The sequence below is a fragment of the Mirounga angustirostris genome, unplaced genomic scaffold (genome assembly GCF_029215605.1).
Source record: "Mirounga angustirostris isolate CCGP_5_RB_7025 unplaced genomic scaffold, mMirAng1.0.hap1 SCAF_17, whole genome shotgun sequence".
Lineage (NCBI taxonomy): Eukaryota > Metazoa > Chordata > Mammalia > Carnivora > Phocidae > Mirounga > Mirounga angustirostris.
In genome coordinates, this window is record NW_026991725.1 from 3567285 (window position 1) to 3585703 (window position 18419).

Consider the following 18419-nt stretch of genomic DNA (forward strand, 5'->3'; position numbering starts at 1 on the left):
TCCCTTGACTTTCATGACCTCAATACTTCTGAAGATTACAAATCAGATATTTGGCAGAATGCCCCTCAGTTTGATTTGTTTGAAGACGGATTCCTCATGATTAGATTCAGGCTAAGTATTTTGGCAAATATCGTGGGAATGATGCTGTGTTCCTCTATCTGGAGGAGCACAATTTGATTTGTCCCATATTCATGTTAACTTCAATCACACAAATAAGGTGGTGTTTGCCAGGCTTTTCGCTGTCAAGTTTCTTTTCTTTTTTGTAATTAATTAGTATTTTGTAAGGGAGTGTTCCTCTGAGATTGTGCAAATAACCCCTTCCTTCTCTTTTATTCATGTATTTGTTATGGATTCCTATTTTGTTCAGTGGACTATAATCATTAATTTTGATGCTCAAATCATCCCATGCTGAGCCAGTGAGAGTCTTGGCAAGCTGTCCCTTTGACATGTCCCCATCATTTAGAACACTTCCTTACTTTCTGGAGTAAAATGTTCCAGGAGCATCTTGTACTTTCCCTGACACAGCCTTTCCCTCCAGGAAGCCCTGGTTCCTTTTAGTGAATGATGTATTTAGAAACCAAGATTTAGGGGGTAGGTATGATCATTGCTATTGGGCTGTCACTGATCCCAAGTCCTCTCATTGGACAGAACAAAAGTATGTGTGTGCATGTGTGTATTTGTGCACACACACACACACTTGCATTCCTTAATTATTTCTGGATCTCTACTGTGAAAACTGAGTTCACACCAGTATCTCCAGTTCTAACCCAACACTGCAAAGTTCTCTCTCACTTTCTGTCTTTATATTTATAACCCCTTCTAGGACAATGAGAAGGCTGGTTCCCATTATCCTGAATAGATTTCCTTATTTGATCGGTGTCCCTGAACGTAAGCAATAGTCTACGGCTTCTGATCTCCTTCTCCCACTCAGGTTCTGACACCTGGTGCTGGGATTGTCCCCTGAACGGATGCGCTTCTCACCTTGCTCAGGCTGACAACCGTCCTGGGCAGTCACACTGCACTCACTCTATGGATGCCTTCTTGACCACACCTGGGCTCAACCTCTTGCATGGGCCTCCTCTCTGCACGATTACCCTCCACTCTCATTTGGGCTGACACAGAGTGTAGGCTGTGCCTACATAATTCTTTTCTTCACTGAGTTTTAGTGACACCCAGCTCTGGGCCATGATAGCTTTTACCCTGCACAGCACCCCTTAATGGACTGAATTGCTAGGGAAGGAATGATCAAAAGGGGAGAGGATCAGTTTACATTCATAGTTATAATTAAAGCCTTAAAAAGCCATCATATTTTCTTAAGGGGCAAAGTGAGGATGGGGATTAGTAGTATAATGGGGTGGGCAGAGCTTGGATAAAGAAAGCATCTTCCAGGAGAGAAACTTAAGTATATTTTTAAACTCTTTTTCCCAACCCACAAATTTTCCTGCTAACTATTCCTTATTTCTTCTTTTAGGCTTTGTCTTCTTAACATAATGAACAAGAATTTAACACATCTGGCACATAGCCCTCAACTTGCTAAATGCATGAAAATACATATTTCATGTCATTTATCTGGCCTAGTTTCCCTCCATCGTATGACTGATGTCATATATTTTTCCAAAAGCAAAAACCTTCCCTGCACCAATGTAAAGAACAGACAGGATTGAGAAGACAAGGGCTCCTTTCTCAGCAACTACTAAACTAAGTAACCTTATATAAGTCACTCAACTTCACCAGCCCCATCTCCTCATGGGTAGTAATAATATAACTGATGACAAATACTGATATTTACTGGGTGCTTACTAATGTCAGGCACAGCATTGCATGCATTGTTTTAAGCAATTCTCACATCAATCTTATGAAAGACACACTTTCATTTTTTATTTTCTTAAGATTTTTTAAAAAAGTAATCTCTATATCCCATGTGGGGCTCAAACTCACAACCCTGAGATCAAGAGCTGCATGCTCCTCTGACTGAGCCAGCCAGGTGCCCCAAAAGAAACACTTTTATTATCCCCATTTTACAAATGAGACTGAAGCGTAGAGAACTTAATTTGTCCAAGGCTATGCAGCTAGTAAGTAGTAGACCCTAGACCTCCAAGTCTCAGCTTTTAAACATGATGTCATAGTGCATTAAAAACATTTTAAATTGGAAGGGTTACATTAGATGATCTCTAAGGTCATTCCAGTTTAATAATTCTGATTTTAAGAAATGCTTAGGGGATATTAAGATAAAAGAAACAAAACTTTGCATTAGAGTAGGCATTGGGCATATAAAGTTGAGATTGGGTCTTTGCCCTTCAACAACTAACATACTATCATAATGCACAGAATGCAAAGAAGATAGAGGTGCTGCTGAAAGAGCGGTATTAAGAGAGCCTTTATGGAGGCAATACCACTTTTGTTCAGTTTTTTTTTTTTTTTTAAGATTTTATTTATTTATTTGACAGAGAGAGACACAGCGAGAGAGGGAACACAAGCAGGGGGAGGGGGAGAGGGAGAAGCAGGCTTCCCGCGGAGCAGGGAGCCCGATGCGGGGCTGGATCCCAGGACGCTGGGATCATGACCTGAGCTGAAGGCAGACGCTTAACGACTGAGCCACCCAGGCGCCCCACTTTTGTTCAGTTTTAAAAGTAACAAGTTAGGTAGGGGCGCCTGGGTGGCTCAGTCAGTTAAGCTGCTGCCTTCGACTCAGGTCATGATCCTGGGGTCCTGGGATCAAGCCCCATGTCTGGCTCCCTGCTCAGTGAAGAGCCTGCTTCTCCCTCCCCCTCTGTCTGCCACTCTGCCTACTTGTGTTCTCTATCTGTCAAATAAATAAATAAAATCTTTTAAAAAAAAAGGAACAAGTTAGGTAGAAACATAGGTGGCATTCTAGGCAAAGCAACCAGTATGTGGGAAGGCATGGTTATCATGAAACAGCACTATGTATTTGATATGACTGCAGTGAGAGTCAACAAGGGGAGGGAGAAGGAAAATGAAAACATTTTGAGTTACTTGTGTATTGTTGAAAATTGAGTCAGGGGAACAGCTATTTATCAATTCGTAAAATTTAAGTACATTATTTTGGACCTTATTTACTTATTCTTAAAAAGATGTATTTATTTATTTGAGAGAAAGTGAGAGGAAGAGCAGAGGGAGATAACCCCCAAGCCGACTCCCCGCTGAGCGTGGAGCCTGATGTGGGGCTCAATCCCACTACCCAGGAGATCATGACATGAGCCGAAACCAAGAGTTGGACACTTAACCGACTGAGCCACCCAGGCACCCCATGGACCTCACATCCATGTAAAAGAACACATCTAAGGGCACCTGGGTGGCTTAGTCACTTACGCATCTGCCTTTGGCTCAGGTTATGATCCCAGGGTCCTGGGATCAAGCCCCACATCGGGCTCTCTGCTCAGCAGGAGCCTGCTTTTCCTTCCCTTTCTCAAGTAAATAAATAAAATTTTTAAAGATTTTATTTATCTGAGAGAGAAAGAGAGAGCACAAGCAGGAGGAACAGCAGGCAGAGGGAGAAGCAGGCTCCTTGCTGAGCAAGGAGCCCGAGGTGGGACTCGATCCTAGGACCCTGGGATCATGACCTGAGCCGAAGGCAGATGTTTAACTGATTAAGCCACCCAGGCATCCCAATAAATAAAATCTTAAAAAAGAACACACAGGGATACCTGGGTGGCTCAGTCGGTTAAGCGTCTGCCTTCAGCTCGGGTCATGATCCCAGGGTCCTGGGATCGAGTCCCGCATCGGGCTCCCCGCTCTGCGGGGAGCCTGCTTCTCCCTCTGCCTCTCTCTCTCTCATGAATAAATAAAATCTTAAAAAAAAAAAAAAGAACACACAACTAGCAACAAATTTAATGAATTTCTTATTTATACTAGCTCAAATCATACATTATCAAGTAACTGCCGCCCTGTGCATAAGCCATTCTATAAATCAACCTCTTATAGATACTTCCTGTAGAAATGACTAAGATTAACCAGGATGGCCAACAGTTCCTCTGACTCATATATTAGAAATTTTAAGATTACAGAAATGTTGGGGCACCTGGGTGGCTCAGTCGTTAAGCATCTGCCTTTGGCTCAGGTCATGATCTCAGGGCCCTGGGATCGAGCCCCGCATCGGGCTCCCTGCTCCGCGGGAAGCCTGCTTCTCCCTCTCCCACTCCCCCTGCTTGTGTTCCCTCTCTTGCTGTCTCTCTGTCAAATAAATAAAATCTTAAAAAAAAAATAAGATTACAAAAATGTTGAGATATATTACACGTACAGAATATATAAAATGTATTTACAATGAGAAGAACAGCCAAGTAACTACCATCCAAGTCAAGAAGTGGAACATTGTCAGCATCTAGAAGCCCTGTGTGTACCTCTCTTGTATCATGAATCTTGACTCTAACAATCATTTCCTTGCTTTTTCTTAGTTTTACTTACCATGTATCTATATATGGTATCATTTTGCTTCTTTTAAAAATAACAAAGCAAATTACTTTTTCTTACAATACTGTGAAATTCATCCCAATTGTGTGTAGCTCTAGTGTTTTCACTGTATTGTGTTTATACAGATACCAAATTCATTTACTAATGGTGACATTCTAGGTTATTTCTGGTTTGATGAAAAACACTATTATGAAAATTCCTGGTGCACCTGTGGAAAAACACAAGTTATAGAAAATGTGCATCACCACATTGTTTTCAAAAAAGGTTCTACAAGTTCATTTGCCACTGGTAGTATAGATGACTACTGCTCCATGTCGAAAGCAACACTTAGTATTGTACCTAAATATTTTTGCCATTCTCGGTGGATGTTTGGTGGTATTCACTGTGGTTTTAATTTGAACAAATTTTCACTCACCGATGAGTCTATTTGCTACCCCCAGTTGGAAAAAGATCTTACTCCCCATATTATACTATATAAAACATTCTTTCCAGGTGCATGGTAAATCTAATTGTGAAAAGTAGACATTACTGTAGAAGCATTATGCTTCTAGAAGAATGCTGTCCAGAACTTTCTGCAATGGTAGAAATGTTATATAAATCTGCACTTTCCTATATGGTAGCCACTAGATACATGCTGCTATTGACATCTTCAAATGTCTAAGCAACTGAGGAAGTGAGCTTTAAATTTTAACTTTTGATTAACTTGAACTTTATGACAATTAAAGATTTCTGTTCATTAATAGATACCATTGAGAGTGAAAAGGCAAACCACTGAGGGGGAGAAATTACTTGCAAAGACAACTCCTACCTAGAACATATAAAGAATTGGAGCGCCTGGGTGACTCAGTTGGTCAAATGTCTTTTTTTTTTTTTAAATATTTTATTTGACAGAGAGAGACAACAGCGAGAGAAGGAACACAAGCAGGGGGAGTGGGAGAGGGAGAAGCAGACTTCCCGCTGAGCAGGGAGCCCGATGTGGGACTCGATCCCAGGACCCCGGGATCACGACCCGAGCCGAAGGCAGAAGCTTAACGACTGAGCCACCCAGGCGCCCCTAAATGTCTTACTTTTGATTTTGGCTTGGGTTATGATGTTGGGGTTGAGATCGAGCCCCACATCAGGCTCTGCATTGGGCATGGAGCCTGCTTGGGATTCTCTCTCCCACTCTAAAAAAATAAAAAATAATTTAGGTCATGAAAAAAGGCAGATAATAGCCCCAACCCCTCCAAGATAGGCAAAAGAAACACTCTTCAAAAGGGAGATACTCAAATGCTAATAAATATATGGCAGCCATAAGGGAACCACAAAACCGTGAGATATCATCACACCCAACAGAACGACAAAACTCAAAAGACAAAAGGTAAACAGTTACCAAGTGTAAGCAAGAACGTGGAGCAATGTATGAGAATACATTGATGATGTGTATTTTGGATAACTGACAGTACCTAATAAAGCTACACTATGCATAACCTATGGGTCAGCAATTCCATCCCTAGGAAATACCCAACCAAAACATATACATGTACATGCTAAAATTTTGACAAGGACCAGAATGCTCCTAGAAGTGTATTCATAATAACCCCAAACAGGAAATAACTCATGTCCAACTGCAGTAGAATGTGTAAGTACTACAAAATCTAGAAAACAAGAAAAACTAATCTATGGTGTTAAAAGTCAAAGTGGGAGAGGGTGCCTGGGTGGTCAGTTAAGCTTCCGGCTCTTGGTTTTGGCTCAGGTCATGATCTCATGGGTCATGGGATCGAGCCCCACATCGGACTCTATGCTCAGCGTGGAGTCTGCTTGTCCTTCTCCCTCTGCTCCTCCCCGGCTTATGCTTTCTCTCCAATAAGTAAAATCTTTAAAAAAAAGTGAAAGGGGAAGGGGTAATAAGGAAGCCAGGAAGGGGTGTGAAGAGAGCTTCTGTGGGTCAGGTAATGTTCTCTTTTTGCACTGGATGTGTTCATTCCGTGTTAACCAATTAGCCTGTCAGGCAGTGAGGCACTCATTCTCCCATACAACTCTGGACTTACCTCACCTTTGAAGTCGGCAATGGTAGTGGAAAACATCTCTTTAAGTCTGACTTGGCCTCGCTTAAGTCACATACCTTTCCTGGAGCCTCTTCAACCCCATTTGAACCACTGGATTAAGTAGTGAAGGGGTACTTCCCCAAGGGAAAACCAAGGCACTGTTCTCAGAAAAGGGTAAAATGAATGCCAGAGAGGTAAAAACATCTATGTATCTGGAGATCAAAAGAAAACCCCTAATTTGTAGTTCGTCCCTGAGTTATGTCAAATTTTGTTAAGAGTAATATATAGCTTTTCCTATCCAAAGCATCCAAGCTGCTTTGTGAAAGTCTCTGGACTTTCACAAGTCCAGAAGGAAAGTCCACAGGGAAAGAAATCTAATTTCTTATCAGATTTAACTCCAGTCTCTCCCTCCTTGACTATAGCTTACATACTATAGTTAAATTAATCTTTCTAGGGGCGCCTGGGTGGCTCAGTTGGTTGAGCATCTGCCTTCGGCTCAGGTCATGATCCTGGAGTCCTGGGATCGAGCCCACGTGGGGCTTCCTGCTCAGCGGGGAGTCTGCTTCTCCCTCTCCCTCTGCTGCTCCCCCTGCTTGTGCTGTCAAATAAATAAAATCTTTTAAAAAATTTAATCTAATATATGGCTCTACTTATAACAACTCCAACAAAGGAACCATATTCCCCTATCAAGGTTGAAGATTTTTAGCCTGTCACTCACGCTCTTCCATCATCTCACCTGAACTTTTTCAGTTATATGACTCCCTCTGTGTACATGTATTCAGTGCTTTTTAAATGTCTGTCACTGATCTATTTTATTTTTATTTAAAGATTTTATTTACTTGAGAGAGCACACACAGAGGCAGAGAAAGCAGCAGATTCCCCGCTGAGCATGGAGCCTGACATGGAGCTCGATCCCAGGACCCTGATATCATGACCTGAGCTGAAGGCAGACGCTTAACTGACTGAGCCACCCAGGCGCCCCATCACTGATCTTTTTAAATTATTCGGATGCAACTGATATTTAATGTATCAGTCAAGAGATATGGGCATTAGATTTCTTGTTACTTTCCCTTTTTGGCTTTAAAGCTATAATAAAATGATTTACGAATGCTAAATTTGATCCTTAATATTATGTCTTTTCTAAAACTCAGTATTCTTTTTTTGAGAGAGAGAGAGAGTAGGGGGAGGGGCAGAGGAGAGGGAGAATCTCACCCAGCACAGGAGCCTGACATGGGGCTTGATCTCATGGCCCTGAGATCACAACCTGAGCTGAAATCAAGTCAGACATTTAACCAACTGACCCACACAGGTGCCCCCAAATGTTAAGTTTCTTAAGTATATAAAATAAGACAGGCTCTTAAATAGGCTACCTGAATCTTTAGCTAACTTCATTTTGACTAAATGTCTCCATCTTTTTACCCTTACCTAAAACTGACTGAAATAACATAACCAATTTACTAACTTGATAGGGGATCAGAATTAAAGTGATTTTTAAAATTAAAAAAATAAAAGAGGAATTGTGGCATAAATGAGTGACATACTTTTAAAATAAAATATGAGCATGAATTAAATGTACAAACACATCACTATTTTTATTTGCATTTAAGCCAAATGTGCTGTGAGCTAGAAAGTTACTTACACAAGATGTATGATCCATTATACATTAACACAAATTTCAGAATGTGAAGTATAACAATAGTCTCTATTGTTCAAATCCACATTTAAAAAAAAATTTTTTTTTGAAGATTTTATTTATTTATTTGACAGAGAGAGACAGCGAGAGAGGGAATACAATACAAGCAGGGGGAGTGGGAGAGGGAGAAGCAGGCCTCCCGCTGAGCAGGGAGCCTGATGTGGGACTCGATCCCAGGACCCTGGGATCACGACCTGAGCCGAAGGCAGACGCTTAACGACTGAGCCACCTGGGTGCCCCTGAAATCCATATTTTTATCTAGAATACAGTATTTATAAACCTAACACCTCCCTGCAACAAAACCAACATTATTAGGGGAGTTGTTTGAATTATTTTTTAATAGCTACAGTGGAGCCCATTTTCCTCATTAAGTAACTATAGGGATTTAACATTCTTTAAGTGGCTTGATTACAACCAAGAATGTGGTATTGGTAATATATATATCAATTCACTCAAACATTCAAGAAAAAAGGACTTATTTTTTACTTAACCAAAAATGAATTCTGAAAATACATTAAAAAATACCCTCCCAACCACTGTTAACACACTCCTTTGTGCCTTCACACACCATGGTCCAGGAGTTACAATTTTTGTGCTTCCACAGGTCTTTCTATTTGGGCAGTTATCAATCGTCTTCTTTCTCAATATACGTCTTTGCATTAACCCGTGCCATTTGCCTGGCCAGGTACCTGTCTCTAGCCGACATTACAGTTTCTTCATTGCTTCGTTTTGCAAACTTGTTCCCCACCTCATGTGGTCTCTCTTGTTCTTTGCCCATCTCTTGGCATCCCTCTGTGAGTATGTGTTTTGCTCCCAGGGATGTTTCAGAACTGGAGGGTTTTTCTGGGTTTCTTTCTTTGTCCTTTTCCGTATTTCTCATTTTATTGGATCTTTCCCGGTCAAGAAACCTATCCTTTGCCCTAGAATTTGGGCTGCTTTCTTTTTTGTCTCGGCTTCTTTCTGAAGATTGAACACTTATTTCTCGTTCTCTATCTCTGTACTTATCACTGTTTTCATATCTTTCTTTCCTTGCTTTCATATGCTCTTCCTTTTCTTTGCTTTTCTCTTCTTTCTCTCCTCCTTTCTCATTGTGTCGGTCATGATCATTTCGTGGTCTATCTCTTTCTTGTTCTCTTGGGGAGTATTTCTCCCTGTCTTTCTCCCTTTTCCAATCTCTGTCATTTCTTTCTCTTTGGTCTCTTCCCCTCAGTTTATCTTCATGTTCATGCCTCTTCCAGTGAGAAGCTCTGTGACTGACCTCTCTGTGCCTCTGAGAATCCTTCTTTTCTTTTCGGGAACCACGGTCAGTGTAATAGTTCTCATGATCCCTGGATTGTCTCTCTTGGTGCTGATCTTCCCTTTTCTCATGAACTCCTGACTTGGACCTTTTTGTGTGGCATTTGGTACCATGCTCTCTTTCTTCACTAGAAGACCGTGAGTGCGCTTGATTTCTCTGATGCTTGGAGTCACTCTCGGAGGTCTCTGTGACCTTTTTCCTTCTGCAGTTCACTTTATTATTTTCTTCCATTTCGTCATCCTCACTATTAGCATAAAAGTCACTGTCTGCATCTGGGTTTTCTTCTGCTTGCACAACAGTTTGGAGACTGCATTTCTCATGTGGTATTCTGTTCTCTGAACTTACTTCATCAGAATAACCCCTTGATTTCTCTTCCTTTATCCCAGACCTTAAAACAAATAATATAACACAAAATGCCACATTATTACTGTAGTAATAAGCACATGAAGTGTTCATATAATTTTTCTCAATACTTAAACCAATGCAACTACTAAATGCAAAAAGGTGCTGTCTATTTACCTTGTAAACATCTGCAAACTAGTATTTTCTTTTTATTTTTTTTGAGAGAGAAACAGCATGACAGGGGAGAGGGTCAGAGGGAGCAGGCTCCCCGATGAGCAGGGAGCCCTACGTGGGACTCGATCCCAGGACCCTGAGATCACGACCTAAGCCAAAGGCAGTCGCTTAACCCACTGAGCCATCCAGGTGCCCCCAAACTAGTACTTTCTAACCATTCAGAATATTTTCAGAAAAAGGTAGAAGTGAAATAGAGAAAATGAGCCTTTCTGTATTGGACCACTAGAATCTTTAGGCATAAGTCTGTGTAAGGTCTTCATTTTTGTTAAGCATGACAAAGAAAAATTGGGAAAAGTAAGATATATTCTGGATCTAAGTACTATTTTCACAACATGAAGTTCAAGTTGCAGCTCTTTGTTGGATTCTTATTCCTTTCTTTTTAAAAAATTCAAGAATAGTCCTGGAAATAGCTGAGATATTTTCACAGCAAAATCTAATTCTAAATATCACTAAATAATCTCTTATGATTAAAAAGGCACGAGCATCCTGGTATTACCCCCTGGCACCTATCACAACAAAATAGGAATACGTGAATCCATCTGATTACAATCCACTAAAAATTGTTTACATTACCTACATTTTCCCAACTGATAAGTGCGGCTCATTTATTTACATTAGCCACACGTTCATTCTTACTGATCGCATAATAATCATACTAAGAGAACAACTGTGGTTCTCTGGGAACTGCTGGCAGAACTGTCTTGGCTGAAGGATTACCTAATACTTTGGAATTCTATTATTAGACTCTGAGAAAAGTACAACTATTAAATGACATTATGGAGTTTCATGGCTGGCCTCACAACTATTCCAGATGAAACTCTAATAGAAATTCTAATTTTCCAATCAAAAATCTGTCTTCAAATATATTTTCTTAGACTCACAATTTTCATCAATTTTGTAATCAAACCCAGCATTTGGAGGGGGGGAGGGAAGGTGGAGTATAAATCTAATTCTGTCTCTTTAGCCTTAATTCTACTCTTTCCTTTTCCCAGCAACACAGACTTAGATCCTCTAATATGAATGTTTCTGTTCCAAAAAACCATTTACTCAGATACAAGCTTAAGACAAATTCTCCCTTTTACCTTCAGCTATATACTTATGACAGTCATTTCACCATTCCTACAATATCTTATAATTTTATCAAAAAACCCCTCCAATCCTTACTTTCTATGCCAGTGCTAATGGACATATCTACAGACATGGTAATGTTCATATCTGTGCCATCTAATATGGTAGTCACTAGCCAAATGTGGCAACTGAGTATTTGCAATGTGGCTACACATCAGGTAGTGCATTTCTAGCTGTTGATACGTGAATCTTCTGTTTTATAGAGGCCATGTTCTATTTACGGAAATAAACCACTTCTCTTATATACTATTTGAACATACATGTAATCCGTAGGTTTTGAATTAAGAAACTGCAAATCCCTAGCAATTCAATTAGGTCAGGTTTGGCTGACAACACAATATGCAGTGCTGCAATCCTCTATCTTTCAAAGGGTTAAAATGATCCCACAACCACAGATCATGAAAGGAATCTTTCTTCTACTATTCCATATGCCGCGTCTCACCTGGCTTCACGAAAGCTGCATGTAGGTACTTCCTCTTCACCAACTGCTTGATTTAACAGGTGTCTATAAAATCCACTGAGATCTTTCTGCTTGGTTACATCCAAACGTGCTAAGAGAGGGCAAGCAAAAGTGAGAGGAATAGATTCAACAAGGCACAACACAGTTCAGTTTTAGAGGTACAGAGAATGTCACATACACAGTGTATCAACTACTCTTTGGATCTAGCTGGCAAACTATAGCCTGCATGCCAAATGTGGCCTACTGTTTTTGTAAAGAAATTTTTATCGGAATGTAGCCTTGTTCATTTATTGTTTAAGGCTGCTTTTCCATTAGAAAGGCAGAATTTAGTAGCTCCAGCAGAGATCATATGGTACACAAAGCCTAAAATATTTACTTATCTGGTCCTTCACAGAAAACTTGCCAACTGGTATTCTATATAAACACATAGTACATGCCTAGACAGAATATTATAGATTTGATTTCCTTCTATTTAAAACTTCTATGAGCACTTGCCAATTAAGTTATTTGTAAGTATACAATGTACTTAGATCTTGAGAAATGACCACGATTAGAAAGTCTGAAGTAAAGCCCTAAGACATTCTTTGGCTCCTGCACATTTTTGTTCTTTCTTGAATTAACATTATTCTTTTTCTGAAGGCCCACCCAGTTCCTTGAGTGATGTTACTCTAGTTTTCTAAACCCAGAAAATATAAGTAGGATTTAAATCTTAGTTTATATTGCTTCTGACAAATATCGTGTGGTGTATGACTTATAATAAAGGTTTTTTACATTTGGAATTATTTTCTAAGGCAATGACTTGTAATGGCCATAGTTTTAAGAAACAAAATGAGAGATGTGAAAAGTCCAATAGAAGTAATAGTTACTAAACGTACAGCTATGGGGCGCCTGGGTGGCTCAGTTGTTTAAGCATATGCCTTCAGTTCAGATCATGATCCCAGGGTCCTGGGATCGAGCCCCGCATCGGGCTTCCTGCTCAGCGGGAAGCCTGCTTCTCCTTCTCCCACTCCCCCTGCTTGTGTTCCCTCTCTCGCTGTGTCTCTCTCTGTCAAATAAATAAATAAAATCTTTAAAAAATAAATAAAAGTATAGCTATGTTTTTAGTCATTGTCTTTTCTCCATTTTATAATATCACAGAATATCGTATCTACACCTCGAGTTCATATACACAAATGAGGACCACAACATTATAATCTAGAAGTTCAGGGACAGAGCAAATGGCGAAACCACAGGGCAGAATTTTGCTGCTTCTGTTTCCTTCTCCCCTCCTCCCTCTTCCAGTTCACCTTCGAGTGCAGCAGCCCTTTTTTCTCTTTCTTCCTCTTCAGCTCTCTCTTGCAGTTTTTTCTTATAGGCAGATGTCACAAATGCCTCCTTATCATCAAATTCTCCCTTCTCCATTTCTCGTTCTCTCTGTATTTTTTTTTCCATTCTCTTTTCCTGTTCCTTTTTTCTGATCTCAACTGCTTTTAGTAGGTTGTGAATATACTTGGGCTAGAGGAAAAAATAAGATTTAGGGAAGAATCAAGGATAAAAATTAAGAATATTCTGTTTTTATCATGAATTTATTAGGATAAAAATGGCTAGTCCAAATAGGTGGGACTGTCATCATCTCAAAATTAAATATAAATTTAACTAGCAAGACTGAAACTAAAATTCTTTTCAAGAAAAATTTAAGTGTAAAGACAGAAATAATTCAAAATCCTATTTTACTTTAAAATTTCAAACTAAGTAATTTTTCCACTGTGTTTTCACCCTTTTTACAGGTATTATCTCAATATTTCAACAGATCAGTGAATCAGAAAGGTTCTTACTAGTTTTTCACATTAGTTGAAATACGGTTATTTAAAAGAATACATGGGGGCTCCCGAGTGGCTGAGTCGGTTAAGTGTCCGACTCGATCTCAGCTCAGGTCTTGAACTCGGGGTCGTGAGTTCAAGTCCTGCACTGGGCTCCACATGGAGCCTATTTAAAAAAAAAACAGCTATAATTTTACACCACTACCCTACTTGTACATACTATAAAATGTAAAGATCTTTAAAAATCAGTCTGTGCTTGTGAAAGAAGAAGAATGATAGTGTGAATTTATATCAAGACCCCACTCTCAATTATTTTTTCAAACTAAAAATATGATCATATGTGCAGATGATTCAGTTACCAGCTTGAAAGCAATAAAGAAATGAGAGGATGATAAAACACAAAAATATGAACAGGAAGAGGAGTTTCTAATACAAAGACTTTTTTTTTTTTTTTTTAATTTGAGAGAGGGATCGAGAGAGAGCATGAGTAGGGGGAGGAGCAGAGGGAGAGGGAGAAGCAGACCCCCCGCTGAACAGGGAGCCCAACGTGGGGCTCAATCCCGGTCCTCTAGGACCATGACCTGAGCCGAAGGCAGACGTCCAACCGACTGAGCCACCCAGGTGCCCCTAATACAAAGACTTTCTAAGAAAAAAAAGTTCAAAAATTTATTTGTGGGGCGTCTGGGTGGCTCAGTTGGTTAAGCGACTGCCTTCGGCTCAGGTCATGATCCTGGAGTCCCTGGATCGAGTCCCGCATCGGGCTCCCTGCTTGGCGGGGAGTCTGCTTCTCCCTCTCCCGCTCCCCCCTCTTGTGCTCTCTCTCTCTCTCTCACTCTCTCTCTCAAATAAATAAATTAAAAAAAAAAAAAATCTTAAAAAAAAAAAATGTATTTGTGAAGGTGGTAAAACAAAAAATCAAAACTTATTGTTTTTATTGTTAGATAATTTACTCACTCCTATTAGGATACTAAATGCAGGGCTTTGTGGGTTCTAAATCAAAACTGTATTATCTGGAACTAGGGGCTCTTCACACTTCAAATACCCTTATAAAAGCTTTTTCTCAGATCATTCCTCATGCTAAATAAGATTAAGATATAAAATGCAGGTCAAGGGGTACCTGGGTGGCTCAGTCAGCTAAGCGTCCAACTCTTGATTTCAGCTCAGGTCATGATCTCACGGTAGTGAGATCAAGCTCCGTGTCAGGCTTCACACTCAGCGGGGAGTCTGCTTGAGATTCTCTCCCTCTACCCTCTCCCACCCCTCACTTGTACATGCATGCTCTCACTCTAAAATAAATAAATAAATCTTTAAAATACAGGTTGAGGTCAAAGAAATTTGTATTTTCAGCTACAAACCTTTCGGTCTTTTCCCAAAATCAATTTGGGATTATTTTCCTCCTTTTTTTTCTGCATTTCATCATAAATACTGTCATATTCATATACAGTAGAATCTTCTGCAAGGGCCTTCTGGATTTCTAGTTTGGTCTAAAATAAACAAACAAACACGTCTAAAAAATATGAACCAGCTAAAACATACGATAAAAAGTCTTGGTTAACTTTTTTGAGAGAGGATCATGAATCAGATATATATTACAAAAATTCTATCAATCACATTTTAGACTGAAAATATAAACATCGGTCTGGAGCCAGGCTGCCTGGGTTTGAATCCTGGCTCTATAACTTATTAGCTACTTGGGGCAAGTTTGTGTAATCTTTTTGTGCCTCAGTTTTCATCTAAAAAAATGAGGATAATAATTGTATCTACCTTCCAAGTTGTTGTATTATCTACTTTATATAGTTCATTCATATATGATTTTTTTTCATATAGGATTTTTAAAAATAAACAAAACACCTCAAACCAAGATCAGAGAAGAACTTCTGAACTTAGCTTGACAACAGATATCTACCAAAGACCTACTGCAAATAGTACACCTAATGATGACATTTAACAGCTTTTCCAATGAAATAGGGAGTAAGATAATGTTGCCATCATCAGTCCTGTGCACTTGAAGACCAGATAAAAGAACAGAAAGGAAAAAAAAGTATTGTCTAACTATTAAAACACCCCATTTCTTAAAAGGAATTTGAATGGGCAAAGAAGGAAGTCACACTCTCACTCTTCGCAGATGACATGATGCTCTATGTGGAAAAGACTCCACCTGAAAATTGCTAGAACTCATATAGGAATTCATCAAAGTGGCAGGATATAAAATCAATGCAAAGAAATCAGTTGCATTTCTATACACTAAAAATGAGACAGAAGAAAGAGAAATTAAGGAACTGATCCCATTTACAAGTGCACCAAAAACTGTAAGATACCTAAGAATAAACCTAACCAAAGAGGCAAAGGATCTGTCATCAGAAAACTCTAGAACACTCATAAAAGATACTGAGGACACAAAGAAATGGAAAAACGTTCCATGCTCATGGACTGGAAGAACAAATATTGTTAAAATGTCTATGCTACCGGGCGCCTGGGTGGCTCAGTTGGTTAAGCGACTGCCTTTGGCTCAGGTCATGATCCTGAAGTCCCGGGATCGAGTCCCACGTCGGGCTCCCTGCTCAGCAGGGAGTCTGCCTCTCTCTCTGACCCTCCCCCCTCTCATGCTCTCTATCTCATTCTCTCTCTCAAATAAATAAATAAAATCTTATAAATAAATAAATAAATAAAATGTCTATGCTACCTAGAGCAACTATACATTCAATGCAATCCCTATCAAAATAACAACCAGCATTTTTCACAGAGTTGGAACACACAATCCTAAAATCTGTATGGAACCAGAAAAGACCACCCTGTGTAATAATCAAAGGAGTGTTGAAAAAGAAAACCATAGCTGGCAGCATCACAATTCCAGACTTCAAGCTCTATTACAAAGCTGTAATCACCAAGACAGTATGGTACTGGCACAAAAACAGACACATAGATCAACGGAACACAATAGAGAACCCAGAAACGGACCCTCAACTCTATGGTCAACTAATCTTCGACAAAGCAGGAAAGAATATACAATGGAAAAAAGACAGTGTCTTCAACAAATGGTGTTGGGAAAACTGGACAGCCACATGCAGGAGAATGAAACCGGACCATTTTTTTACATCATACACAAAAAAAGACACAAAACAGATGAAAGACCTAAATGTGAAACAGGAATCAAAGTCCTTGAGGAGAACACAGGCAGCAACCTCTTTGACCTCGGCTGCAGCAACTTCTTGCTAGACACGTCTCCAAAGGCAAGGGAAGCAAGGGCAAAAATGAACTATTGGGACTTCTTCAAGATAAAAAGCTTCTGCACAGCAAAGGGAACAATCAACAAAACTAAAAGGCAACCTACAGAGTGGGAGAAGATATTTGCAAATGACATATAGCATAAAGGGCTAGTACCCAAAATCTATAAAGAACTTATCAGACTCAACACCCAAAGAACAAAGAATCCAATCAAGAAATGGGCAGAAGACATGAACAGACATTTCTCCAAAGAAGACATACAAATGGCCAACAGACACATGAAAAAATGCTCAAGGTCACTCAGCATCAGGGAAATACAAATCAAAACCACAATGAGATACCACCTCACACTGGTCAGAATGGCTAAAATTAACAAGTCAGGAAACAACAGATTTTGGTGAGGATGTGGAGAAAGGGGAACCCTCTTACACTGTTGGTGGGAATGCAAGCTGGTGCAGCCACTCTGGAAAACATTACAGGGGTTCCTCAGAAAGTTAAAAATAGAGCTACCCTACAACCCAGCAACTGCACTACTAGGTATTTACCCCAAAGATACAAATGTAGTGATCCGAAGGGACACCTGCACCCCAATGTTTATAGCATTATATAATAGCCAAACTATGGAAAGAGCCCAGATGTCCATTGACAGATGAATGGATAAAGAAGATGTGGTATACATACACAATGGAATATTACTCGGCCATCAAAAAGAAAAAAAAAATCTTGCCATTTGCAATGACATGGATGGAACTAGAGTGTATTATGCTAAGTGAAATAAGTCAATCAGAGAAAGACAATTATCATATGATTTCACTCATATGTGGAATTTAAGGGGCACCTGGGTGGCTCAGTCAGTTAATCATCTGCCTTCAGCTCAGGTCATGATCCCAGGGTACTGGGATGGAGCCCCGAGTTGGGCTCCGTGCTCAGCTGGGAGTCTGCTTCTCCCTCTCCCTCTGCCCCTCCCCCTGCTCGTGCTCTCTCTCTCTGCTCCCTCTCTCTCAACTGATAAAATCTTAAAAAAAAAATACGTGGAATTTAAGAAACCAAACAGAGAAGCATAGGGGAAGGGAGGGGAAAATAAAACAAGACGAAATCACACAGGAAGACAAACTGTAAGAGACTCTTAGTCATAGGAAACAAACTGGGGGCTGCTGGAGGGGCGGGGAGTAGGGGGGGATGGGGTAACAGGATGTCAGGCATTAAGGAGGGCACGTGATGTGATGAGCACTGGATGTTATGTACAACTGATGAATCACTGAACCCTACCTCTGAAGCTAATAATAATACAATATATGTTAATTAATTGAATTTAAATAAAAAAGTAATACCTTAAAAAAATAAAATAAAATACCCCATTTCTAAGAGTATTGTATCTTAGATTTAGTAAATGCAGTCAAGTTAGTATTCTTCATCATAAAAGTTAGTTTGGGATTAAAGCAGAAGACAAGAGCTAAATCATCCAAGTGGATGGGGAATAAAGTGAAAAGCAGGAAGTATAGATGAGAGATCAAAGGGGCAGCAGGCAGGTAAAGGTACAAGAATAGCTATAGGAGCACTCCTAACTTGCAAGCAAACTATGAGAAAAAGTTTCACTAATAGGAAAAGTGGTTTTGGACAGCTAGGATTAAGAATAAAATTAGGTTTGGGATTTATGCTTTAAAAAGTAGGTAAGAAGGGGCGCCTGGGTGGCTCAGTCATTGAGCGTCTGCCTTCAGCTCAGGTCATGATCCCAGGGTCCTGGGATCGAGCCCCGCATTGGGCTGCTCAGCAGAGCCTGCTTCTC

The 18419-nt window shown here is 39.9% G+C and overlaps 1 protein-coding gene across 9 annotated transcripts in view; it reads right to left on the reverse strand.

Moving 5' to 3' along the window:
• Positions 1-8028: 8028 nt before the first annotated feature.
• NSRP1 (nuclear speckle splicing regulatory protein 1) overlaps positions 8029-18419 on the reverse strand; it is a 56008-nt gene continuing 45617 nt past the window's right edge. For 4 of the 9 annotated variants that reach the window (XM_045889547.3, XM_064583171.1, XM_064583169.1 and 1 more), the window contains 4 exons: positions 14764-14892; positions 12896-13103; positions 11592-11700; positions 8032-9833 (listed from right to left, as the gene is read on the reverse strand). In XM_045889547.3, coding sequence (XP_045745503.1) covers positions 8774-9833; positions 11592-11700; positions 12896-13103; positions 14764-14892 — 1506 coding nt within the window. In that variant the 3' untranslated portion in view covers positions 8032-8773. Of the gene's footprint in view, positions 9834-11591; positions 11701-12895; positions 13104-14763; positions 14893-18419 lie in introns of all 9 variants that reach the window. The other 5 variants (XM_054510977.2, XM_054510976.2, XM_064583167.1 and 2 more) reach the window with 3 other exon arrangements.